Genomic DNA, 27,395 nt, shown 5'->3' with positions numbered 1-27,395 from the left:
TTTTTACCTTCTTTTTAAGGAGCTTTTGTTACTGATTGCATATTGTAAAGGATTATTGATGTATCTTACTCCCAGTGTCCAGTGTTTTTTATTATTTAGATTTAATGCTACATCCTCTGATTAAGGTCATTGAATAAAAGTAAAGGACAAAAGCAATATTAGTACTACTACTAAAAATAATAATAATAATGATTATTGTCATTATTAATATTATTATTATGATTTTTGTTGTTGTTGTCTGCTGGAATTATTATTCTTGTTATTTCAGAGGCACGTGTTTTATATATGAAAAGTGAAACCAACTCAGGACACTGCAAGTAGACAAAGAATAATTACATTTAATATTTATTAAATGATAATAACAATAATAATACTAAGATATGTTAATAAACATAACTGAAAAGCAAAAATATGCGTGACATTTATTATGTATTTATCATTGTTTTTTTGTAAATGTTTTATACAGATGAATGACGCGGCAGCCATTAGGGCTTTTACTTCCGAAGCCCTGACCGGATGTGCTGTGTCGGTGGCTTCTCTGTGGATGACGCTGGTGCGCATCTCACCGACCGGGACGCAGATCCGTGGACACCTCGGCCTTTTCCCCGCCGCACCGAGAGCCGCGTTTCCCCGGGAGCTGCAGCAGAGCGCAGCGGCTGGCCCTCGCTGCCGACGCGGGCTGCAGGCGGAGGCTGCTCGGCCGCTCAGTGTTGTGACAGACGGTCCTCATCCTCATCCAGGAGCAGCCCTGTTTGTTTTGCATGGCGAGATGAGGCAGGGGGTGGAGAGACGCCACAGAGACGCTGGGCTCCGGCCAAACCTCGCCGCATATTAGCGTTTTCTCCGATGCTCGGGACTCGCATTGCATCGCATCTGCTGCGCCGCTGATCGTGTTTTCTGCAAAGTGCACAGTGGAAGTGCAGCTCGTCTGAGGACACCCCCCAACCCCCCCCCCCCCCTCCAGATGTCCGTTGCTGCTGCCATGACAGGCAGAGGTCTCCTCTCGACCGCGGCTCAGCCGGCAGGAGAAGAGGCGGATTGATTCGGGACGGCGGGTCTCAGCTGCGGATGTTATTATTGTGCGCGTGGAGCCTGCTGTAAATACCATCCGCACACACGCGCCGTGCTTGTCACTCAGGGACTGGGAGAAAGAAAGCAACATGTCTTCTCGATCTGCATTACCGTCTGGAAACGACAGGAGCACCGGAGACCATGTAAGTGCAATTACAGCCTATAGCCTGCGTGTGTGTGCGTGTGCGCGCGGGCGAGATAAACCGTGCACGTCCCTCCTCATGTATGTGGCCTCTGGCGCTCGCTGGCTTGATTCGCGGTGCACACCGGGGTCACAGATGCTGCTGCTCCTCCTCGGTAGGTGCAGGGGCTGTGGACGCTGGGTCGGATGGAGGCTTCAGCAGCACCACGTCGTTCAGGATGTGCTAACCTTGAGTGTGTGCGCAGGGGGAGAGCGGGTGGCAGGCGAGCAGCCGGGGATCAGTCCACCCGCATGAGATAACACTCAGCGGGGATGCGCAGAAACCCCGAAAACCAGCCGTCACCTCTTATTCTAAGGCTGTGGAGAGAGAGTGATGTCACATTCGAGCTTCTCCCTACTGCTGCTGCTGTGTGAGCGTGCGTGCGTGTGCGTGCACCCCCCCCTCTAGAAATTAGATGGGTGGGACAGGAGCACAGAAGGCCAAAATAAATGTATAGAGAATATCTGGGTTGTTCGCATGAGGCGAGGGGATTACTGCGTAAAATGATGTGCAGTCCGTTGCTGCGCAGCCTTCCGAGCGCCCAACCCCAGAGCCAGTGGGTGTCAGACAGAGCCGTACATTGAGTACAGTGGAGAACAGAAGCGGCCTGCAGGAGAGACAGGAGGATTTATTCATGTGAGGCAGAGAGAATAACAGAGTCCGCACATGCACTATCTATCTATCTATCTATCTATCTATCTATCTATCTATCTATCTATCTATCTATCTATCTATCTATCTATCTATCTATCTATCTTTCTATCTATCTTTCTATCTATCTACATCTCTTCATTAATGTGCATCAAAATGGTGACATGACTGATTGACGTTGCATTATGTCATTTCTCTGCCTTAAACACTTCTGGCAAGATTCCCCCCATCTGTTTGTTAGCAGAGCTTTCGGCACAGAGGGATGGTTAAGCCAGTAGATTTGTGTTTGTGTGTGTGTGTGTGTGTTTGTGTGTGTGGTCTACATATATTACTCATGTTGTGGGGACCCTAATCTCATTACACAGTCACATTATGGGGAATTGTGTTCCTCATAATAACAATTGTTGCAGGGTAAGGTTAGGTCCAGGGTTAGTGTTAAGTAACTAGTAGTTATTTTAAAAAAAGGTATCCTGCAGGAAATGATTGCAAGTCAGTGCAATGTCCACAAACGTCATGAACAAGAGACAGTGTGTGTGTGTATGTGTGTGTGTGTGTGTGTGTGTGTGTGTGTGTGTGTGTGATGTGCATATGTGTGTGAGTATCTGCGACGTGCATGATTGATTATGAATGCAGATCCGTTCCTTCCATGAGAATGCATCTGGATCCGCTGTCACCACTCCACAATCGAGCGATGATGACAGCTGAGTAAATTGACCGGCTGAACCATTGTGCTGCCGTGTTGGCACAGGTGAGGCCTCTCTCTCTCTCCAGCAGCGTGCAGGCGGTGGACTCATGTACTCGGCTGCACGCTGCGAAAGCCTCCAACGCTTTTGGTTGGGACTCGCCGGTGAGTCGAGTGGACTGTGGAGAGAGAGTCCAAATTGGCTCAGAGGTGGGGCGTGAGAGCAGGACTGGGCGATTGGGAAAGAGGGAGTGTCTGAAGGTGGGGCGCAGGGCTGCGTGGTTGTGTTTGCATTTCTGAGTCTGTGTGTATGTGTGTGTGTGTGGGAAGCTCAGGGCAAAATGACATGCTGGGGGGATGGAAGTGCAATGCCTCAGGGCTTGGGACTGGCCAGGGACCACTGTGCCAGCATCTGCTCTCTTTTTCTGCTCTCCTCCTACATCCCTCTCTCCACTATTTGTTTTTCTCTCCTTCCTTTCTTCCCCCTTTCCATCAGACATCCTGGTTTCTCCATCTCCTGTTATTTTCCTCCCCCCACCATCTATCCTCTCTCTCTTCTCCTCTTCCCAGTTTTGTCACATGACAAGAAGCCGCTTCATACTGTAATACATCGAGCTTTGTTTGTGTAAATGCATATTGTTGTCCTCCTTTTCTCTTCTGCTCTGCTTCCTGGCTGAAAATTAGCTGTGACTCAAGCTCTGGACTCTGTCGTCGCTGCACAACAATCCTGTGAAGCACTGGGCTCCAGAATCCAGCAGCGTCGAGCAGCTGACTGTTTACAGGGCAGTGAAAGCTTCAGGGCTGCCTCATGTTGCAGTGAGAGCATCACCTTTATAGTCTCTCATACTGCATGAAGACATCCTCCAGCAGCCAAGTGGTCGAGCTCTGAAGACGATGATGCGGAACCCAAAATGGAAACATTATGTTCTAGTGTTCATGAGCTGGACAACAGCTGTTAACTAAGAAGTGAAGGGCATGTGTTCACTCAGATCAGCATCCCTCCTGTCTGTGATAGTCCTGTGTTACTTTCTCCGTCTTTCAATAAATAGTATTGTATATGACACTGGGCTGCTTTCTGTCACTGTGTTTACCAGGGTGGTTTATGTCAGGTATGCACACACACCTGCGAGACCAGTCGCTGCTCAGTGACTTCCACAAATGCAGCACATACTGTAGCTGATTTCAGACACACCCGAACTCCAGATAATGTCCAGACAGTTTCCGGAGGGGCTGTAAGGGAGAATGCAAATCCCCAAACATTCTCAGGAGTTTCTGCGGTGAGCCCCCTAGTAAATACTCTGCAGAATTTCCGAATGAGCCCATGTGAGAACATGGCAGGAGATCCTCCAGAGGATCCACCACCAGTGACGTGTTAATGACGCTTCTATCACAGGACAGATTTGAAACAGGATGAAGGGCGGAAAAAGTGGTGCCATAAACCTAGAGGACCCTGAATAAGATGTCAAAAGAGCTTTTGGGGATAATGGTCGAAGCTGGTGTTGATGTGCTGTAAACAAACTCACATGATCTCAGCAGTGGAGGTAGGTGCTGCCTGAAGTGCCACCCTCACCTGAACACTCTTCACTGACACAGGTCTGAGAGAAGAATCTCCTGCTGACTTGTTCATGTGCAAACGCAACCTCCAGAGAAAGTCCAGACCCAGTTTTGCTGCGATTCTCCGGAGGTCATGTGTGAAAACAGCAACTGTGAGCAGTGACACAGTGTGACATGAAGTTCCCTGGAACAATGTCCAAACACTTCCACATTCTTCAGTGTGCAGTGTGTATAACCAGCCAGCTGATACAGAAGGGGCTCGCCCACATGATTTTACCACTGTGGACCATCAGTGTTCCAAGTGTACAGGCGAGCCTCCTGGAGGTCCTTGGCCAGCTCACTGCTGCTGCTCTCTTTAACCCCCCCCCCCCCTCTCCCTTTTTCTTCCAGCATGTGTCGCTGGGGGCCAGCCGCTCAGACAAGGCCACCAGTCAGTCCAGCCGCTCGCTGGGTGCCCGGTGCAGGAACTCCATCGCCTCCTGCTCCGACGAGCAGCCACACATCGGCAACTACCGTCTGCTCAAGACCATCGGCAAGGGAAACTTCGCCAAGGTCAAGCTGGCCCGCCACATTCTGACGGGCAAGGAGGTGAGACACAGGGGGCTCTGGGGGTCCAGGGTGGGAGGAGGGAATTTCTCCGTTCAAATTTTTTCTGTTCAAATTTCTACCGTAACTTTCAATAGAAGCGATGTTTGTCCATTGTCCAGTTACTTACAGACAACTTTAAAAAGCTGAATACAAACTGATAACACAAATACATATCACTATCTAATAAGTGGTCATAATGAAAGGTTTATAGTAGATAATAGATTTTTTAAAGCAATTTAATGAAGCTTTATAGATCAGTTATAAGCCATTAAGAACAACTTTTGGAAAGCCACACTGTAAAAGATTTCTTTGACTGATGGCACCATATGACCACTTACCTTCCTAATGGATTAGTCAAATTTGTTACGCCACATATAAAGGATCTGAACTGGTGAAATTAACTTACAACCTCCCTGGAAATCCTGTATTTGCTGTTATATAGAGCATATATCTGATCTATAAGGCATTAATTATGTTTAGTTAACTGTCTTAAATTGCAGAATAAACCCCTTTTATAAATGGGGCCTTCTCTGAAAGTGGTACACAAAACTGTATATTAATATTTTGAGCTGGGTATGGCATTATTGTCTAAAATAGATTAAATAATGGAGTTTTTTACTTAGAGGTTTTTTTAGTCCATGTCTCCATGATGCCCGAAATACTTTGAAACCAGTCTTTCTATTGTTTTTCTGAAATTGGCAGGGAACCATCATTAGCCTGGGTTAGTCGTGCCAATGCAAGTCAGTGGGGATTAAAACCCACTCAAAATGGCTTTACTACAGCTTGTTGAAATAACTGTATACACGGCCCTCAGCCCACATTCACCTGCTCTGGTAAACAATTGAATAATCTCCTCTAAACTACATTTATCTTCATTTTTGGATGTTGAGAAATGATTGTTGGATGTGGATCAGTGACATCAGTGGGGCAGGCTTCTGAGTATTGTGCAGGGAGGTGATTCTTAGCAAAGGCAAATGATGATGTTGATGTGTACACATTGTCTCTTCCAGGTTGCAATAAAAATCATTGACAAAACTCAGTTGAACCCAACCAGCCTACAAAAGGTGAGTTCTTCCTCTTTACACCTACTGATTGTTTATGGTGGAATATGTGCATCATTTCTTCAGGTTCAAAATGAAACACACTCTACACTTTTTAACACCATCTGCCTTCATCAACAGCAGCAATGCATCAAAAACCGCGGTTGATTAGGTTATGTTGATGTAATTCACCCGAGTACTGATTTGCCATCGGGGATTTGTAGAGGTTAAGGTTTATCCTCAGCTGTTTCCTCTCAGAGGGGGCAGGAAGGAGAGAGTGGCTCATGGAGAGGGGGCAAATTGGATGTGATGCTGTTTGGCAGGTGCTAGGGATTGGATGGGAGCAAGAGGAGACCCCTGCTCCGGAGATCATCTCTCGTCTCTGGGGTAATCGCTACCCTGAGAGGGGGGTGACTCATGTCGGAAGCTGTGGTCACCTAACCTATTCAGTTTTTTGTGTGTTAATATTCTTCCGAACGACACCTTACTTTGGATAACAAAGATGCTGTGGTAATTTCTTTGTGTTGAATGTTTGGTTAAGAGGTGTCTTTGGAAAAGCTTGTTTTGATGGGCTGGCTTCTTTTTTCCTGCTGGTCAGCAGGTTGAGTGTTGAGCCTGTATAGTGGGGTTGGTTGTGCATGAAGGTCAGAGAAAGACGGAACAGTGGACTCTTCACCAACTATCAAGGGAAACCTCAGAGTGGTGCATTCACACACTAGACTCAGATGCAGAAGCGGGAGTTGTGAGCTGTGTATGAATTCAGGGGCTGCATCCTTCTGTAGGACGCGGTCTACCCAGCCCATTTAGGCTGCCGCCTTCGTTGGCTGTTTAGACTGCGATTGCTGAACACAAATGTTCTCGAGAGGCTTTCCATGATCAGTATCACCAGCTTGTCCCCCCTTCTTGCCTTGTTGCCCAGCACTCCCAGTGGAGCTGAAGTTGAACATGACGAGAAAGATGCCCCTTGGTTTTTAACATGTGCACTATTAGTCGTTCAGTTGAATTGAAGCCTGAGACTTGCTTCCCTGCACCATTACCTCTTTGAAAGAAAAAGGGGTTGTCACTGAAACGCAATGAATTCTGGGATAGGTGAGACTGGGAAGGATCCAGGAGCCTGAGTTTCACTGGGATTGATGGACGCCTTTGAAATGGGACAGCCTAGTCGTGCCACTGTGACACAATCGGTCTTCAAATGCAACCTCCGATGGTTGCAGCCACCAAATTGAGAGCTGGAGAATAGATTGGTAGATATCCAGACAACGTGGCTGCATTGAGGTCTGATCACATGCTCACTTGTCTCACATCTTAGCTCCCAACAATAGGAATACAAACCTTTTCTGCTCTGTCATGTGCCTCATGCAGCTGGATCACACAGGTGAACATCTAAGCTGCGATGAAGGAATACATGTGAATACAAGCTTAGAGACACAAAGGGTACGGACAGTTTAGTCAACCCACATTTTCTGGTAATGCTGCTTATATGTACACATACGTAGGGCCCTATGAAATCCGTTTTGTTTTTTTCCAAATTCCGTTTTTTCCGTTTTCATTTTCATGAATTCCGTTTTTACACTTTAAGCTATTTAAATCATCAGAACGAGTGTCAAATAAGTGCGAACGAATACATTTATTAAAACATCACAACATTGCACTGTTTTCAGTGCTTCAAATAAGAACATTACATAAATAATAAAGTGCTTATAAACTTTTCACAGTGTCCTTAAAGTGTAAAAAATGCATAACTGAGGACTTGAGGACCCTTTTTGTAACAATAAAAAGTGCTTATAACCTGTCCTTCATTTTAACAAATCATAACTGTGAATAAAAACATTTAGTCAAAGCACTGTTTGAAGAATACATCAAACCAGGGGACAAACAATGCAGAATTAAATTAAACCTTAACCTGCAATAATTTTAATTTAAAACGGCAGTCATGTGTTGATCAAACACTCGAGGCAGGTGAGTCTGGCGGAGGCTGCTGGCATTTTGGGGGAGCGCTCCTCCGTGTTTACAGTGTTTGACTAGAAACGGGCGTAACTTTTTTAGCTTCTCAAGGGGGATGTCAGATGCGGCGCACACAGCCAATAAACTCCACTCTTGAATCTGCTGAGCTGATTGTAGACGTAATTGTGGTTTGTAGGGCCGTGCCCTGGCTACGGCTTTCACTGTTTTTTAGATGGATTTTTGACTTCAAGTGGTCATCGCACGTATCTTTTCTTTTCCAATCAATAGTATGTTGGCATACTCGGCAAAACAGCTGATTACCTGAGTGATAAAATTGTTTCGGGTATTGTTCCGCTCTGAATTTTGGGGTTAAAACCGAATTATTAAGCTTTTTGGAAGTTTTAGGCATTTCCGCGGTCAGCCGCGGGCGCTTCAACTTCTTGTTAGGAGCGGGGGCGGGACCTATTGTTTGCATCCCCGCTAACTAGGCTGGAGTGGTGGACCGGGTGTTTTTAGCATTGTTTTGGGAGTGACTGCTAAACATTCAGTGAGGTTAATGTCACCTGCATTGTTTCCCTTTCTCTCGAAACTGAATTTCACCAAAATAATGGCGAATTCCGCTGCATTCCGTGTTAACAGTAGATTCCGTTTTTATTGTCCGATTCCGTGATTCCGTCCGCATTTTCGTTATCGCGGAAATCATAGGGCCCTACATACGGGCCAAAGAGTCTGCCCTCCCTCCCTCTTATCTCTTTCTACCTCGCTTGGCCTGCCTGAGCTCCTCTGCCTGCGGGCGAGAAGTGAACAGACCAGAAGAATCAAATCAGGGATGAAATAATTGTGCTTTATATGTGCGTAGTGTGCGTGTGATTCTGTTTGACTGGAAGACGTCTGCATGTCCTGCTACATATGGTAAAAACATCAGTGTTTCAGCCCATGAGGTGAAATGTAGAATGAAAGTAGCAGAGGATTTCTGGACCTCTTGAAAGAACATTGCTAAGATCCCTTACCTTCACTGGAAATATTGTGTGCTCCCATAATCATCTCAAATATGTTACAAAAAAAATCAATCTTTCTGATAATATTTGAGTTCCTTTTTTGTAACTAATCTTTTGCTAAATCTCTATATTGACAAACAGTGGTAGCAGTGACCTTGAGTAGTTGTTCTATTATCAAGGCTTTAGTCCATAAATGCAGGTTCCAATTGTTTTATTTTTCCCACAGATGTCCGTTGCCATTTTGATCTCTGGCTTCCTGTAATCCTGATACTTTGACTCATCATACTGCCCCGGGTGATACTATGACAGAGAATTGATTTTCTTTACCTCACCTAGCCTGAATAATCAGATACTCTTTTAGGAACTGTAAACTCAACTCATGCCTTGTTCCTGTCTAAGGCTTCTCCTTGACTGGACTAGATGCTCTGAAAGACGATGGTGAAACATTTTAGCAGAGGGGCGAAGGATTGGCCACTGATCGGAGAAAATTCTCCACAATTGGCTGATGATGATAACAGGCTTCTTTACATACCCGTGGGCTAGTGAAAATCCTTAGTACTGAAGACATGAAAGAGCCTATATTAGCATAACTAGGGGGTGATGTATGTAGAGGGGGGAAAGGAAAGAGGGAGATGTATTGTATAGCGGTGGATACAAGAGGGAGAGGAAGGAAGGAAATCTCAAGAAAAAATATCCTACCTCAAGAAGAAGGATTTTTGTGAGAGAACAGACAGCTGAAAGCAAATATGTGTCAGAAATGAGATTTTGTCACATTTTGTTGTCCAAGATGAAATTTACGTTTTAAAGCAATTTGTTTCAGCCAGATTTTTTAATAAAGCCAGGAACCTTTTTGCCACAGCGTTTGTGCTTGCTTGATTGTCGTTTTTTGTAATTTTATCTGCGGTCATTAACAATGACCGGGTCGAACATTTAGCTGAGGGATCGTGTGTTGTTTTGACAGATCTGGCCACTCTGCTCTAACAGGACAAGCTAGGAATTAATGAAAGGCCAGGATGATGAGATGGTTTGAGCACTACATTACCCAAGATTCCCTCTAGCACAGCTGGAGAAGCAGGGAAAGAGCCCGGTCTTAATACCTAGGTTGCTATGGCAACAGTGACGTTGGGGCGCTGGGCGCTGCTAGAGGAGAAGACTGCCGGAGCAGTTGAATGAAGGAGGAGGGAATGGGGGAGACACGTCGGAAAATAGGAGAGGGGGAGGATTGAGAAAAGAGGATAGAAAAGCTTATCGCACCATAATTTTTTTTCCCCAATAGAGTTGATGACATGGAGGAGAGTCTTTGGTTTTCAGCGATGGCCTTTTACCAATGGAGTGTACTGTTATTTAAATGAAAGGGGAGCTGCCTCACAATTGATCCCCTGCTCTGCTCGGACAAATTGTACAAATGTGTCCCCCCAGAGTAAACATATCACACGCAGTGAGACATGTTTGGACAGACTGGAAGTTGGTTCTGTTTTTCACACGTTTGTGTGTGGGCCATTTTCTGTGTGTGAGGAGGTTTTATTGGTTTTTGTCACCCCCCTCGCAGATTTTCATTTGGATGAATATCAGACACAGAAAGTGATACTGTACTTTTTTGGACAGACGTATGAATTCTGCTTAAACTGGTCAGCCTCCCGAGTCTTAAGTCTGTTTGTACATGAGTGTGCTAATAAAAGCATAGATTTCCTTCACTAATCTATCTGATCTAATCTAATCTCAAGAATATTTTTACTGTATTTGTATTCCTATTACATTGTTGGAGTTAAAATATACAGTATCATTATCAATAATTTATTTTTGCCAAAACCTGGGTTTTACTTTACCAATAGTGCAAATCTGACTCCAACAATTGAAATTATTTTTTGCAGCTATAAAATTTGTCAAAATGAAACATTACATATTTGTGAGCAAAATTAGGTTTCTTACATTCTGAAATGCATGATCCTGTCATTGATAGTAGAGAGAATAACAGAGAATGGAAACCAAAATCACCAAACCATTGAGGTCTAGATTCAAAACACAGCGAAAATTGTAAAAAAAAGTAAAAGACTGAAATCACAGGTTGATCCAACTCATAATGTTACTCAGTAGTGTGTTTGGTCCACATGTGCCTGTATCCACTCCCGATAATGTCTGGTCATGCTCCTGATGAGTTGTAGATGGTGTCCTGGTGCTTCTCCTTCCAGACCTGGATCAGGGCCTCAGTGAGCTCCTGAATAGTCTGTGGCGGTACTTGGCGGCAACGGATACATGATACATAACGTCCCATAGGTGCTTAGTTGGATTTAGGTCAGGGGAATGTGAGGGCCAGTCAATGGCATCAATGTCTTGGTCGTCAAGGATCTGCCTACACCCTCTGGGCACATGAGGCCATGCATTGTGCTCCAGAGTAAGGTCTGATAATCGCTCAGGATTTCATCCTGGTACCTAACAGCAGCCAGGGTACCGTTGGCTATAACATGGAGGTCTTTGCAACCCACCAAGGACATGACTCCCCAAACCATCACTCACCCACTACCATACTGGTCATGCTGGATGATGTTACAGGCAGCATAACGTTCACAACGGTGTCTCCAGACTCTCTCCCAGTGGTCACATGTGCCAACCGAGCTGCACAGTGCTGGGCTGTGAGCACAGGTCCAACTAGAGGACGTCGGGCCCTCATGCTGCCCTCATGGAGTCTGTTTCTGACAGTTTGGTCTGAAACATGAACATCAGTAGCCTGCTGGAGTTCATTATGTAGGACTCTGGCAATGCTACAGCACGTATGGATGTAACCACACTGGAGGAGCTGGATTACCTGAGCAACCCGATTGGCTAATTGGCTAATACCTGTATTGTTGATGTAGAGCTACAACACACAGTGAAATCACAAACTACAGGCCACCAAAACAAAAACAATATTTTAAAGTGCTGTGGAAGCATTGTTAAATCATGTTGACATACAAGCTCAATAATTATTATTATTTTATTTTTTTTAAGACGGCAGGGAAATCCTGGGAACATTATGTTGCTGTCTCAGCATGTTGTCTTAAAATGTTATACTTTTATCAGATTTGAATTAAAAAGCCAGATTGGTATTTTAAGTGATTTTGGAGATGATCCACTTCTGAAAATGAAGAGTTAAAAATTAGATTCAGACTGACATTTAAACTTTATGTTTATAAGAGGATCAAATTTTATATTGAAGCTTTTTGGACATTTCAGACTGATTCCAGCTGGTGAAAATACAAAAGTGTGTCATGCTCCTTTTTACATGACTACCTGACAGCTCTCTGGGATCATGAGAATTCTGGGACTTAAAGACGTGGAATGAGAAACTCATCATCATCGAAGAACATACACGATTCTATGTTGTAAATGTATTGTGATGAACACGATAACAACTGAGTCTTTATCTGTAAAATGTATTACATAGATTTACTGCAGTGTGGAAAGACAGTGATTGGATTTAATTTAATTTTATTTATGACCAGTATATTCATGACATTAAAATGACATTTCTCCTTTGCAGCTCTTTCGGGAGGTACGAATAATGAAAGGCTTAAATCACCCTAACATAGGTAAGGCAGTTACATACATCTCTATGGACTGAATCTTTGTTTGTCGGCCTGTGCGTTAGTGCAAGTGTTTGTGTGTGAGAGAGAGAGAGAGATTTGTTTTCCATATGTGACCAGACGGAAGTCTAATGCTTTGAATAAGCTTGAGAACATTCATTGACCGAAGTCCCTCAGCCGATGTCTCAGGCCTTACACAGAGGTCACGATTGGGATTTTCTAAAGCTGAAATGTCATATGGATCAAAACCCCCACAGCATTAACAGCGGGTTCCTCCGTATTAAGACGGACAGGCAGCCGGCTGTGCTATTATTTATAACGTGAGAAGGATTTGCTTATATATATTTGATTTTAATCTGATTCTGTTTGGGCCTACAGTGCAGCTGTTCGAGGTGATTGAGACGGATAAGACCCTTTACCTAATCATGGAGTACGCCAGTGGAGGTGGGTATATTGGCTGTCATGTCAAGGCAATTCTATGGGTATACCTCTTTGGTTGAAGTACACCTTTTTAAATTCAGTTCCAACAGGAAATGATGAGTATTTGATTGGTTTTTCGATTATTATGCAGTTAAATTCTAGCATTTGGAATAATGGTGAGGAACAATGGCTCAAAAAAACATTACTGGTAAATTTGAGGATGTATTCTTTTTTAACATAATTATAAAGCAGTTTAAAGAAATAGTTGGACATTTAGGGAAATATTGAGTGATATCACTGCCATGTCTGTTTGCAAAATATAAAGCTAATGTTTGATTGGCTTGGACTGGTAGCAGTGGGAAACAGCTAGTTTAGCTTGGTGCAAAGGTATCGTTCTTTCTTTTTGAACGGGACAATATGCACTGCACACAACATTATTCTAGGGATGCAGGTATATACATATTTGAAAACTTCACCTCCTCAGCGCAGGTAATAACAGTTATTTACATAATGTAGTGTCACAGTATACTATGCTGTGAAAAGCCAGAAAACAAATCATTACCTGCAATACAACTTTCACTCATTTTAATATCAGAAATTCAAATAATAAAAAGGAGAACCATTCCATACATCCATAATATGAATATACCAATAAAGCTCATCCTACTTACACAAATTAATAGTGATTGTATTTATATATCATATATAAAATGAAATTTCATATTTTTTACAGTCTAACCGAATTGCCTTAAACCTGCCACTTCTTTATATATCACTTTTTTCAACAGTGGTCTTTTTTATTTTTCCTTAATCACTTATTCTAGAGAATTTATACAAGTGAAATTTACATTATTATCTTTTATATCTAAACCCATGAGGTTGGTAATCCTGAGACGTCCAGGCCGTGTACAGTATAAAGGCCATGTACAGTCAGCGTTTTTCCTGTTAATCTGATATGAAGGACAGTATCTTTAAATTAAAGATGACTGCAGACTGTCTTGTACAGTGTAACGTTCAAACTCAATAGAGTGTTGAACCTCAGCATAAATAACTGAGCAGTCCCTGTGCCTTAATGCTGCTGCTGTTTAAACAGACTCTTAACAGTTTCAGGAGCAGAGCCAGCATGGTGCATCTTAAGTCTCCTTTTCCATTAGTCTCTTTTATGTTTCTATTTGTGTCGCTTTCTTGTCACCAATCCCTTTTTTTCTATGTTCTGGCCCAGACCATATCATTTGCTCACCGTGACCTTGGAGAATGTCATAGAGACAGTTTGAAATGTGGCTTTTTCTCTGCTCCATATTACTTTTAAGTCACAGATAAAAAGACTATAGGGATGTGTGCCTGTGAATAACAAAAAGTGCTATGTATCTTTAAGTATCATATCAACAACAGTTGGCTCCCTTAAATCCAACAGCGAGCACATTTATCATGTATTCAAAGTTTCATGTTGTTGATTGATACTGTTTTTTGATAATTTTTACACTGGTTTTATTTCACAGTATGTCCTTCTATTTTTTTAATTTTGAGACAATTTGACATTAAAGAAAGACAATATTATGTTACGTTTTTTGTTTCAATTAAAGTTACATAATAAAGCTGTGATAATTATTAAAATGATCATTACTAAGAGGCATAACATCAGTATGTCAATTACTTAGCAACTTTGCTAACATTAGCCAATTAGCATCTTTGCTAACGTTAGCCACCACAAGCTTGTGGTCACAGCAAAACCACCCGGAGAACTGTGCAAGGATGCATTTTATTGTTTGTGAATTTATAAAGAACAAGGGGCAATTTATTCCTTCCAAATATTCAAAGCATAGTGAGTTTAAGATTTGCACATATGTGGATCATGATAAGTTTATACTGACTAGCCTCGGCTTCATAGTGAATAGTTAGATATAAGAGTGATATCGATCTTCTCATCAAACCATTGGCAGGAAAATTAATAAGCGTATTTCCCGAAAATAATAATCCTAGTGATGTTTTCACTAGTGTGTGATCATCTAAATTGTAGGAATTATTGTTTTCTTTACCCTAGAATGGGCCTTTATATTTAAATTCTTTATATTTAAATCAGGTGAGGGGCCTGTCTACTGAGGCTAAAAGGTTACATCACCCAGACTAGACACACTAAACGCCTTTTGAGTTTTTATCACAACTGAAGGCTACCACAGGTTCTCTTGAATGTTTGGAAGGGGAGGGTGAGGTTAGAGGTATTCAGCTGCAACATGCAACCTCCCCACTAGATGTCACTAAATCTTACACACTGAACCTTTAAGTCTTTCCTCTTGAGGAGAATAATGTTAAAATTGACACCTTGAGAAAACTTGTACCTAAGAAATATTTAGAATTCAATTGATGTAAAATTGATATGTATTTCAGTTATATATGATTGTATAATGGCATTAACTGTAATGGCTTTATTATCTGATCTGACTGAGCCTTTTTTCCTGTGCTCACTCCCAGGTGAAGTGTTTGACTACCTCGTGTCTCATGGGAGAATGAAGGAGGTCGAAGCCAGAGCCAAATTTCGACAGGTATGAATTAAACACCTTTCGATGCCCACATTGGACCAATCCTCACGTTTAACTGTCAGTTTTTCAGGTTTGTCCGTGTCCTCCTGTTCACAGATTGTTTCCGCTGTCCACTACTGCCACACAAAGAACATTGTCCACAGAGATTTGAAGGTGAGAAAAGTTCGGAAGATGTTTTGGGCTGCATTCAGAGACAAGGGATTAAGGCTAGTCCAAAAATTGGGACATTTATTTTGCTGACAGATTACACTAAACGGAAAGTTAATTTCTTGGACTGGTCTTAATCTTTTCCTTTGAGAAGGGCCCTTTAGCATGTGAAGCACTGGTGAGTAGAGAAGCACTTTTTTTTACCAAGTTGGGAATGGTAAGGCAGTCACAGTCTGCCTCTTGTGATAGATTAAAACATTTCTCATCACATGCAGTGACATATATAAAGTATGAGTCATGTCCAGTATCTATGTTGTTGGACAACACGCTAACACCCCTCCTCCCCATCTGTCTCATTCGTGCTCTTTTTTCTTTTCTTCATCACAATTCCTGTTTTTGTGTCCACCCACTTTCTCCTCCCCCATCCAAATATTTTCTCCACTGCTCCCCCCTTCCTTCCCTTCCTATATGTTGTTTTGTTTATGCTCTCCTTCACTCTATCTGGCTGGCCATCCCTGCCTCCTTCTCCTCTGCATCAATGTATTTATAACTCAGGCGGAGAACCTTCTGCTGGATGCCGATGCCAACATCAAGATCGCAGACTTCGGCTTCAGCAACGAGTTCACACTGGGCAACAAGCTGGACACGTTCTGTGGCTCGCCGCCATATGCTGCCCCAGAGCTTTTCCAGGGCAAGAAGTATGACGGGCCTGAGGTGGACGTCTGGAGTTTGGGAGTAATCCTCTACACATTGGTCAGCGGCTCATTGCCCTTTGACGGGCAGAACCTGAAGGCAAGTTGGATGGGAGGAGGGTCTGTGTCTGTGTGGGTATCCTCCGCTGGTGGGTCCCACAGGGTGATGGTAACGTCACTTTATTGAAGTTCATAGTTTCCAACATCATCCGACTAAGTCAATTTTGACATCTGAGGCAAGTTGCCTGTTTAGATACAGAGGGTGAGACACAGAGTGTTATTTGGTTTTACTGGTTTGAATGTGAGTGCATCATACATATAAAGCTTGTAGGCGGCTGTGGCGCAGGGTCTCAGGGCTCCAGCGCCTGCCAAAGTGTCTTTGGGTGAAATACTGAGCCAAAAAAATTGCCGCTTCTCAAAGTGCTGCACATCGATGTACTCTATGAACGGGTGAATTGCGATAAACTGTAATGTCCTTTGAGTGGTCACATCAGGACTAGAAACGCTCTATATAAATACAGACCATTTACCATTTGTAATATGAGGCAGTTTTCTATTTGTGAATATTGGCTATAGAAATCAAATTTGACTGATTGATTTACCGATTGATTGATTAAATATGCCTTTACAGTATTCACACATGTCTTTAACTTGTCTTGTATACAACTGATATACAAAATGTATCTGCCAGAATTGTGTGAGACGTCCTTGTAATGTTGTCATGTTATTTATTTATTTAAGTGGCCCCTAAGTGCAGATACACCTTTGCCTAAAATCTGGATTAAGTTCAGGAATATAGGAGCATCTAGTCTCATGTCAGGTTTCTATTAGGGATGCACCGATCCGCTTTTTTCACCTCCGATACCGATACCGATATCTGAGGTTTAGTATCGGCCGATACCGATACTAATTAAACAGTCGGATTCCCCTGGTCCGCACCAGTTCTAAGTCACCCGCGGGCGAGTTCACCAACTTTGCAGCTCCGCCGGTTCCGTTCAAACTGAGCAGGGCGGGAGATCCGGACCGGGACCCGTCCGGCACCGGACCCGTCCGGCACCGGGCCGGCGGAGGGACCGGGACCGGTAGCCGGACCGGGAGCCGGACCGGGAGCCGGACCGGGAGCCGGAGCCGGAGCGGGAGCCGGAGCGGGACCCGGACCGGGGTTCACAGCCGCCCCGGGGAAGCTAGCGGCGGCGGCGGGCGGAGTGGGCAAAGTTCCGGCTCCCGGTCCCGGTCCCGGGGCAGCAGCACCAGCAGCCGGCATCCCGGCTCCGGGGAGCCCCGCGGCCCCGGTGGAGGCGGCTCGGCTCGCACCGGGGCCGCGGGGAGAGGCGCCGGGCACTGTCGGCTCCGCACGTTGCTTGCGTATGACGTCACTCACAGCGCACAGCATAGAATTACACTGAATAGATCAGCCGATATGGATCGGCCCATTGTCACCGATACCCGATCTAGAAATTTCTTCAATATCGGTACCGATACCGATACAAATATCGGTTCGGTGCATCCCTAGTTTCTATCACTGCTGGAGCTGATTAAAAACTGTGTCTAGTGCAGAGTTGTTTGACTTGGGAGTGCATTCCCATTGCAGACAAAAAACAGATGTTAGTGGGTATTCTTGACCCGTGGAAAAGCGGCTTGAGCTTGCAATGTGTAGATATGGCTTTGTGGTCCTGATTGTGACGCAGGACATTTGTCTCTGTTTATGATCTTTTTTGATATGGTAGGTCACAATTTTGATGTCCATTAAATAGCTGCCAAATTAGTTGATTTTTTTAGATAGAATTGCATTTTTATAAATATTGTCTGTAAAATTGTGGTTGAAATTGAGATTTTAAAAGGAAGAAACTTTACTGACATTTTAAGGCTGAAATGGATTTTTGATACAAATCTGATAATGGTATTTGCGAAATCAATTACATTTTTTGTCCTTTTGGGGACAAGAAGCTGTAAACACCAACATCCTATTGCTAGAAAAAGTTGACATGTAGTGAACATGTTTGCATTTCACACAAATCAAGCAGACACAAATCACCCTTAACATTCATTTAGGGTCATGTAAATACATTAGCTTCAAAAAGCCAAATATATAAATGCAACTAAACATATTAATAATAATAATAATAATAATAATAATAATTACATTTAACCAGAGTTGACAGTGGTTATTAGACATCATCCTCCTATCCTCCTCAACCAAGGTGTAGTCGAAAGAGATTGTTTCTTTAGCCTGCGGCAGAATATGTGTAGAATTTCTGCTGTCCTGATGCCAATAGATGTGTGAAACACGTTACAGCATGAACAGTTTGTTCAGTATGTGTGACCTCTAAACTGATGAATATCATGGGTCCTGACATGGGACAAGAGGACAATGTGACTGTGGCTTCACACTTTTTCATTCAGTTTTGTATCGGTGTCTCTAGGTGGACCGTGGCAACCTCAAATGATTTTCACCTTTGAGCATGTAGAAGAGTTGCTGTTAAAGGTTGATGATTAAATTTAAAGCCTGCTCACTATAAAAGAGTATTTTTCTGCATACATTTTTAGTTAGTCGTTAAAAGCTGGAAAATGTAGAGCCATTTAAAATGTTCAGCTGTTCAGTATCACAGATGTTCATAGTACCTGATAATTAACTTTTATCAGATGTTGCCCCCATGAATAATTGAGGTGTTAAAGAATGATGCTTTTCTCTCTTTGTTTGTATTCAGTAATGTTACTGCACTCTGGAATAAAACCTGCTGATGGACAGAAAAGTCAAAGTAGTATTTTTACTTATAATCCAGCAGATGGCAATGAATGGCCCCCTAGAGCTCGGCCAGAGGGTGGAGACAAATGTGTATTTGACCCCTCATGTGACTGTACCCCAGCATACTGCCTACAGCAAGGGACCTGGGGATTCACTTTTTATGCAACTCATTATAATTTGTACTGATTGGTCTTAAAAAATGATGTTCAGAGAATATCATGAAATACGTTCATGTACTATTAGATATGTTGTCAGTAAGTAATACCAGTTGTGAGAGGGGAAAGTCAGAATTTCTTCCATGGAGTTAAATTGTACTCTGACTGTTTCCTGACATTAAAGAATATCAAGTTATCAACTCTTCCTTTATAATCTGTATATTTTTGTTTCAAGTTGCCTCTGGTTTGTGTATGGCTTGTTGCATTTGAAATGTGCTTTACGTGTAACATACTTCTGATATGACAACAGGAGCTGAGGGAGCGTGTGCTGCGGGGAAAGTACCGTGTGCCATTCTACATGTCCACAGACTGCGAGGGGATCCTTCGCAGATTCCTGGTGCTCAACCCTTCCAAACGCTGCACCCTTGATGTGAGGAGTGCCAAACCGCTTATGGATTCAAAATGTAACCTTAAATCTGAACACAGCTGAAGCATTTTTTTTCTGTTTCTACAGCAAGTCATGAAGGATAAGTGGATAAATTCAGGGTATGATGGGGAGGATCTGAAGCCCCACATAGAACCTGTTGAGGACTACAGTGATGCAGCTCGCATAGGTGAGACAGCTGCCGTGCCAACACAAACACATCATTGTTGTCAAGATACACTCAAGATGTTTCATTGTATCACCGTCTTATTCTTACCTGTGCTTGTGTTTCTCAGAGGTGATGGTGGGGATGGGCTTCACTCCAGAGGAAATCAAGGATGCTCTGCTCAATCAGAAATACAATGAGGTCACCGCCACCTACTTACTGCTGGGCCGCAAAGGCGACGTGAGTTACATAGATCTACATAATGCCGGTTAATACAGTATTCATTCAGCAATAGGAGAATCCAGGCTCTCCAGAGTTCCACTACTTCTGGATCCAAATTGTTTATTGGCTACCAATCTCAAGGGTGTGTGGTTCTTTCTTTGAAATAGACTCAGTTTCTTGCACAATCTTTTCAAAGTCCTGATGTATAAAAAAGACAAAAGTAGTAATTCATTATTTTTTATACAAATTAGAATACAGATTCTACAAATTCCTCATTTTAACATGGGCAATAGACTGATCTTATGATATCCCCCCTGTCAAAAGACACATAGCCTAAAATCATGACTTTATTTTACTAATATTACCACTTACTATCGTAAAATTGTGCCTTTTTTAACTCATTCAAGTGACCCTAAGACTCTACTTTGAAAAGTATAACCAAGTTTCTTTTGCCCATATCTCTATGAGTATTCTACACCCCCCCCCCCATTGTTAAGCCCCATGAGACTATTGTAATTTGTAAATATGAGCTATACAAATAATGTTTTGATTGATTAATTGGTTGATTGATTGATACCTTTCTATGCGCTGTATCTCCACTCTTCCTTTCTATAAGTTATATCGACTGTTTAATATCTGTTTAATCTAAATCTAAGCATTTTTTGAATGCTCTCAACCTCCTCCCCACATGTAATGTTATTGAATAATGATTCTGACTTGAATTTGACTTTAGTACAAGCTTTGTCTCTCTAAATGTACTTAATTTGCCTGATTGATTGATTCATTGATTGATTGATTTATTGAATCTGCCTCTAAATGTACGGCAATCTCCATATTCTCCTTTGCTCTCTCAGGGAACTGCTTCATGTGTTGATATATTGACAATGGAGCTATCTGACCAGCATCAGAGTGCTCATTCAGGAGCTGCAGGGAATGAGACAAACATCCAATACAACAGCAGTGTTTGATACTCAGTGCTTCTGTCACCTGTGGTTCAATTCTCAAAAAGTATCTACGTTTTAAAACCCAGCAACATTTTTTCAGAAAATGTGATTAAGAAATAAGACTAAACACTGGTGTGTTCAATCACCCTTTCAGCCTTCTCTAAGTTATACTAAGCATACCTAACGTTATATCGGCTCAGACTTTCTGACGCTTCGCTCTCCAATGTGACTGCAACATTACAGGAGGTCACTGAGGCTCGCTCTGCCAGTAGCCTGTCCCTGGCAAGGGTACGACCCAGCCCCATCACCAACGGGACCAACAAGCACTCCTCAGCCACTGGTTCCTCTTCCTCCTCCACCTCCTCCTCACACAGCAAGACCCAGCGCAGTGCCTCCACTTACCACAGGCAGCGACGGCACAGTGACTTCTGTGAGTCTCTTCTCTAACCTTCTAATTCATGAGGTGTTACAGTTAGAAAATAAGATAAGAGAATAACTCCATCGGAATTCATGGTGATTTCATCTTGAAGAGATTATGCGTTTTGCTGTTTGCAGACTCACTGCAGAATACTCCTTATATGAGTCTCTGTGTGTCTGTGCTCTGCTGTCCTCCACAACAAAGGTGGGCCTTCCATGCCCGTCATGCACCCCAAACGGAGCCCAACCAGCACAGGGGACCGGGAGCTACGGGAGGGGCGAATGCCTTCACGTAAGACCAGCTGCAGCGTGATGGGGAGCCACAGCCTCCCTCCCTCCAGCCCAATGGTCAGCAGTGCCAACAACCCCAACAAGTCTGAGATCCCAGACCGCCGCAAAGACATGACTGCCACCACAGTAAGTGCTTCTCAAGTGAGGAGAGTTTCTTATGAATTGATGTCCTACTTGCATTAAACAAAAGGGGTCCAGGCTTTTGCCATAAGGGCCCGCAGCTTTGAAACTACTTTAAAAGGCTGGTGTCTGTGGCCCCCACAGTACTATAATAGACTAGGCCAATCATTTCATTTGGTCCAAATAAAATGATTGGGTGCCATACCTGTCTGTCATTAACCGACCTACCTGCCTGCGACTATCCTACCCATGCTCTCACTGCATATGACCAGAGATGCCAGTCAGGAGTTATTAAGTCACGGAAAAGTCGACTTCTTCCACTGCTCCTTTGGGGGCATAGCTTTGACGAGAGAACTGAAGGGAGGGGACGGGGTGTATCGGATTCATTCTTTGAAAGTGTAGCATGCTCTTGCTAGCATGATTACCAACCTGCTTTAATTTGGACCATTTCGCTCACCAACCCTGACACACTTCTCCACACCGTACAGTGTGATACAAATTTTTCCAAATATGAAAAAAAAGATGGCCCAGGAGAGCTTTACAGAGACTTCTCTCCTTTCTCATTGAGGGGTGGGACAAGACCAAAGGAAGTTTTCTATTTTTCCACCGTTAAAACATCCAGTTCTATTTCCCACAATCATTTCCTTTTGGATGAATAACAGTCATTATTTGATATTTATAACATAAGATTGCTCTTTTGTATATTTTTGTGCATGTATTTGTATCAGAGACATAATTAGTAGGAGAAAGTGAATAAACAGAGAAAATGGAGCGATCTAGACAATTTATGAAAACCAAGACCACTACTTTTATAGACCCATATTCCTGAAATACGTAGATATAGACACAGATGCAGCTTTGCTGTGTAAGAGTCGTCTTATCGTGGGTAGTCTAATCTAATCTGTATCATAATTTATTCCCCTCTGTGTAGAATAACATCCCTGGAAGCGCCATGACACGCCGGAATACATACGTGTGCACAGACCGCTCGGGCGCTGACCGACAATCTCTCCTGCAGAACGGCAAAGACAACAGGTACCCCTTTTTACTGAAGGTTTTAATATTTGAACACACAGTGGCTGCTGTTTTTATACAGTAGCTACCATGGGATACTTTTAAGTGAGTGCACCAACTATTTGATGGAGCTGCATCGGTACCAGTCATTAACACACACTAAGACTAAAATAATGTAAGATAGGTGCCTGTTTATTATCATTTAGAGTAATAATATATACTTGGCGGCCAGTCAGTTGTTTCAAACCAAAATATACACACAGCCACAGGCTAAATATTGTGCTGAATAGGGAGTGTAGCTTTTCTGTATGCTGGTGTGAAGCTGTTGGATGTCAAATGTGTTGTGGGGACAGTTGGGGTTCAACTGTGAGCAAGAAAATGGAAGAATTCTATCACTGAATAAATTTGGAAAAGAGTTTGCTTGAATATGGGTTAATGTAGGTTTTAAATGTATCTATAATTACAGACATTTTACTGTGGTGAATATTATAAAACACTGTTAAGACAGTTCTGCTTTAAATTGTCTGTATTTATATAGAGCTTTTCTAGTCTTGTTGACCTTGTTACAGTACAGGTTATCGCCATTCACCCATTCACACACATATGCATACAGTGCATCTCTGGGCAGCAATTCGGGGTTCAGTATTTCTGCATACCGAAGGGTAAGATTGGGATCAAACCGCCGACCTGCTGGTTAAAGGACAACCACCCTACCACCTCAGCCTTAGCATCACACTCATGTATAATTTTCAGACTAACAGTTGACAAAAAAGGGATAAAATTTGACAGATTTGTTGCACAAACAAATTCAGAAGAAAAAATCTGAGAGTGAGGAGAAGAGGAAATCTGCAAACAAATTATCTGAGTGTGAGCGTACAGGTTCAGCACAAGTAGAGCATATTTATTCACAAGCAGGGGCTATTAGAGTGTGAGCGCAGGGTTTTGATTGAAAGCATTACAGAATCTGAAAAATGTGAAATTGTTCTGCTCTCAAACTGAATGATCACACTCTCCAATAAAGATAGGGGAAAAAAAGGTTCTGAGTGTGCTATAGTAACAGCAGGCTACTTAGGTGTTCGCTCCTTCCTTACTCTACCCTCTCAGATATTTTCTACTTTTCAAACTTGTAATCTTCTGACCCAACCAATGCAGAAGGTGTTTTCTTGAATAAATGATTGATAGTACTGATTTTCCTCAAGACATCAATTATTAAATAATTTCTCCTGTTCCTCTCTCTTTCTTGCAGCTCTTTGAGCCACCGCTTGCCTGCAGCGTCTCCCTCCACGCTCAGCATCTCTGGGGCGGGGGCAGCCTCCTCCTCTTCCTCTTCGGACCGATGCCGCCTGACCCGAGGCTCCACAATTCGCAGCACCTTTCACGGGGGACAGCTGAGGGACCGCGGGCCTCCGGTTTATTCTGCCCCACCCACTTCACCTACCCTGTCTCACCATGACGCTAGCCCCCTGCCCCACGCCCGCACCAGGGCGACCTCCAACCTCTTCAGCAAGCTGACCTCGAAACTCACTCGCAGGTACTTCCACAGGAGCATCAGAGCACTTAACTGTCCTAGGCCTCCAAACACAAGAAGGACACCAGTTTTTGATGCAGTTTACATCTAATTGGGTGTAATAGACGTAATCACACTCCTCAGTCACTGTTAATATATTAAATGTAGAATTTTATAGATGATGATGATGATGATGAAAATTAAATATTTACTTTAAAAAGGTTAACATTGTAAAGTTAATTTTGAACTTGTGGGAATGTGCCTATTGAGAAGATATATTTGTTCAATTCATATGAAGCTGGAGTTATGGAGGACAACCTGTCCTGCCGTCACTTCATAGAAACTAGAGGCATGGGGGAAAACTACGTAATCAAATGTTGAAAATACACCGTCCAAACACCTTTAAATCCTATCAGTTGCACGTCATACGTATTTGAAGCCATAAAGAAACTAGGGTCTTTTTGCTGGACTATTTATAAAAGCATAGTTAGCAATAGTAAGTCTGATGAGATGTAATGTGTTTAAAGTTTAAAAAATGAGTTTTGTGTTTAAGATGTTTGTTGGTCTATTTTGAAACATCAGCCCCAGGCTAACGTTACCCCTGTCGCTAGTTTGAGCTAAGCTAGCAGTCACCTCTTACTGAACTTATTATTCATATTCGAATATACTTTTTACTACGATTTCCCCCCCGCTATGTAGTTTGTCTCATTCAGACAATATCTCAAATGGGAAGATCAATAGCACGTTTATGTCTGTGCTAGACAAGCTGTTCCTCTCTGCTGAAAACCATTGAGCTAAACTAAGCTAAGCTAACATTCTCGTAGCTTCATATTTAAACTCGAGTCTGTTTGATCTGTTCCAAATCAGTTGACTTGCAGCATTTTACACTTGGTTCTGTTTCTTTTCACACAAGAAAAATTCCCGACAAACTTATAAACTTGGTTAGATTGTGTCAGGGACAGGAGCATGTACTGAAAGAAGGTCCAGTACTGTCAGTGGTAATACTTCTGTGAAAGGAACATTGCTACTGTTAGCCTACTACATAGACTGCCTCTTCCCAGGAAGCAAAGCAACATTGGCTAAAGGAGCTGAATAGCTCACGCTCACAGAGTAAAACTGGTCCAATCCCATTCTCACCACAAACTAGTTGTTTTGGTACCAAACCAAGACCATCTCCTCTTGAGGGTTAAGGTGTGGTTAGTTTGGTCCACACCCTAATGTGATGAATGTCACACCTGCACAAAGGAATTACACCGAGGAGGGAAATAAATTGTGTGTTCATTTACAGTCTATGTTTGATCCCCACTCCAACTTCAAAGCACTTGAACGCACAAAAGTCAGAACAACAACTTCCCAACTGGGAAACCCTCCGAGGAGCATGCGAATGCTCAAGAAGTTGAATTGCGATTTAATTGCACCAAAAATTGCATGTGGGAAAACAGTCACTGATTTTCTTATCTAATTATCTAGTGAATGGGCACATTTTCAAAGGTGTTTAAACTATTCCCTAAACTACACATATTTGGTAAAATGTTTTTAGTAATTCTGTAGGTACTTCAGTTGGATTAAGGTTATATGTTAGCATTTTTTATTTCAAATCAGAATATGTAGAGGGGATTTAGTACAACTCTCAATGTTTTTTGATTTAGACAAGATAAAGCTGTGGTTGCATTATCAGTTGCTACAAACCTCCCTTACTCTCTAGACTGGGTGGTTTTTATTGTATATCTTGTCCCCACATGCTGTTGCCGTTTAGTTAGTGGTTAAGGCTTGTTTAGAGTTATAATAAGAATCCGTTATTCTTATTAAATACATTTATATATGTGAAATTAAACCATGAAGCATTGTTGTTGTCAGCTTCTGCCTTTCAGCGTGGAGGCAGCCCGACTATGGATCCATGCTTATCAGAGCATTTTATTCACCCAGGCTTTTTGGCAAGCCCTTGTGTGGCCCTGGATTATCCTCCACTCCCTTCTCCTTCCCAGTCGTCATAATCACACATGTCTAATCTTATCAAACCTCAGCTTTATCCTTGCCAATCAGCTGCTGCGCTGCGCTCTTTTTCACCACTTGCTCTCCTGTGATTCATTTATCTTCTCTCTTACCCCCTACCCAACCCCCTGCTCTCACCCTGTACTCCCTCTTTCTCTCTTGTTCTGTTTTCCCCCTGTAATGGCATCAGGGTCAACCTTGACCCGTCCAAGCGCCAGGGCTCAAACAAATCAGTCTCGGGTTGTACTCTTCCACAAGGATCAAAAACAGTTAGTAAGTTCCCATGTGTCACGCTTCTTTCTTGTCTACCTGTGCCGCCCCATCTGTCTGCCTCGTCATACGGAACGTTGCTCCGGTCCATGACTGCCTGCCTGACTTTCTTATACTTCTATCTATGAATTATTGCTTGTCTGCATGCACTTGTTCGTCATCTTTATGCTGTCAAAGTCTTACACATTTGTTTTTCAAGCATGGTTGCAATAAAGTTTCAGGAAGACATTGGCCTTTACCCCATGATCATCCTAGATAAACCCTTAGAAAAGTTGTTTTATGTTTTCATTAAGTATTTGTGGTTGTTGGGATGAAACCCACTGAATGTTTATTCAATATGTTGTTGGAAACAGTGGATGGGAATGTGCAGTACCATACACAACAATGATTCTGCATGCTGTGAGTGAGAGAAGAGGACATCCCTGTGAGTGCAGGAGAGGGAGAAACTGTTCTACACATCTCATGCTTCTTGTTGATGCTTGCTCGGTCTCACTGTATTATATCCACTGCTGAATACCTTCTCATCTGAGAGTTGTGGCCTGGTGGTACTGTACTGCAGTGGACTACATCTTACTGATCCTGTTTGTCTTACAGGGTCACAAATGAATCTGAGGGAATCAGGAGATTTGCGGTCACAAGGTCAGTACATGTTCCTACTGCATTGACTGCAACTATTCTATTATGAGACCAATGCAGTATTTTCTTTTGTTTTTCCTGCCTTTAGTTGCCATTTACCTGGGTATCAAAAAGCGTCCGAGCCCCGGGCCGTCGGACGTGGCTGGGATCTGAGAGGCGGGGGGCGGCGGGACCCTGCGGAGGTGGTACTGGCTCTGCGGGAGGCAGCGCTCGGATGTGGCTGCCAGGTCCACCACGCCGGCCCCTTTCTGCTCTCCTGTACCCACGGCGTGGCAGGGGGCCGCGTGGCTTTCGAGGCCGAGGTGTGCCATCTTTCCACGGGCAACTCCGAGACTTCTAACGGGGTGCGCTACACGCGACTCTGGGGGGCACCGCTAGCTTTTCGGGACATTGCCACCCAAATCTCTAAGGACCTTGAACTTTGA

At 43.1% G+C, this 27,395-nt stretch overlaps 1 protein-coding gene across 3 annotated transcripts; it reads left to right on the top strand.

Moving 5' to 3' along the window:
- Positions 1–1,160: 1,160 nt before the first annotated feature.
- Positions 1,161–27,395, top strand: mark4a (MAP/microtubule affinity-regulating kinase 4a). Of its 3 annotated transcripts, none has more exons than XM_061085617.1 (18): positions 1,161–1,214; positions 4,531–4,728; positions 5,739–5,792; positions 12,228–12,276; positions 12,649–12,714; positions 15,160–15,230; positions 15,324–15,380; positions 15,930–16,166; positions 19,278–19,397; positions 19,482–19,581; positions 19,688–19,797; positions 20,970–21,153; positions 21,346–21,557; positions 22,483–22,586; positions 23,812–24,096; positions 26,255–26,337; positions 26,929–26,973; positions 27,059–27,123. In XM_061085617.1, exons 1-18 carry the CDS (start codon positions 1,161–1,163, stop codon positions 27,121–27,123), a joined length of 2,094 nt encoding a protein of 697 aa, XP_060941600.1. The 3 variants fall into 3 exon arrangements, with proteins under 3 accessions (XP_060941600.1, XP_060941599.1, XP_060941598.1); XM_061085616.1 differs by having other exon boundaries at positions 20,967–21,153; XM_061085615.1 differs by lacking the exon at positions 26,255–26,337 and having other exon boundaries at positions 20,967–21,153; positions 27,059–27,395.

Source organism: Limanda limanda, chromosome 14 (genome assembly GCF_963576545.1).
Source record: "Limanda limanda chromosome 14, fLimLim1.1, whole genome shotgun sequence".
Lineage (NCBI taxonomy): Eukaryota > Metazoa > Chordata > Actinopteri > Pleuronectiformes > Pleuronectidae > Limanda > Limanda limanda.
This window is presented reverse-complemented; position numbering and strand designations above follow the sequence as displayed.

Bases quoted from the DNA above. Each gene is read 5' to 3' on its own strand.
- mark4a (XM_061085615.1), top strand. From the start codon at position 1,161: ATGTCTTCTCGATCTGCATTACCGTCTGGAAACGACAGGAGCACCGGA. The intron at 4,729-5,738 runs GTGAGACACAGG...TGTCTCTTCCAG, and splicing joins ACATTCTGACGGGCAAGGAG to GTTGCAATAAAAATCATTGA. The intron at 22,587-23,811 runs GTACCCCTTTTT...TCTTTCTTGCAG, and splicing joins CAGAACGGCAAAGACAACAG to CTCTTTGAGCCACCGCTTGC.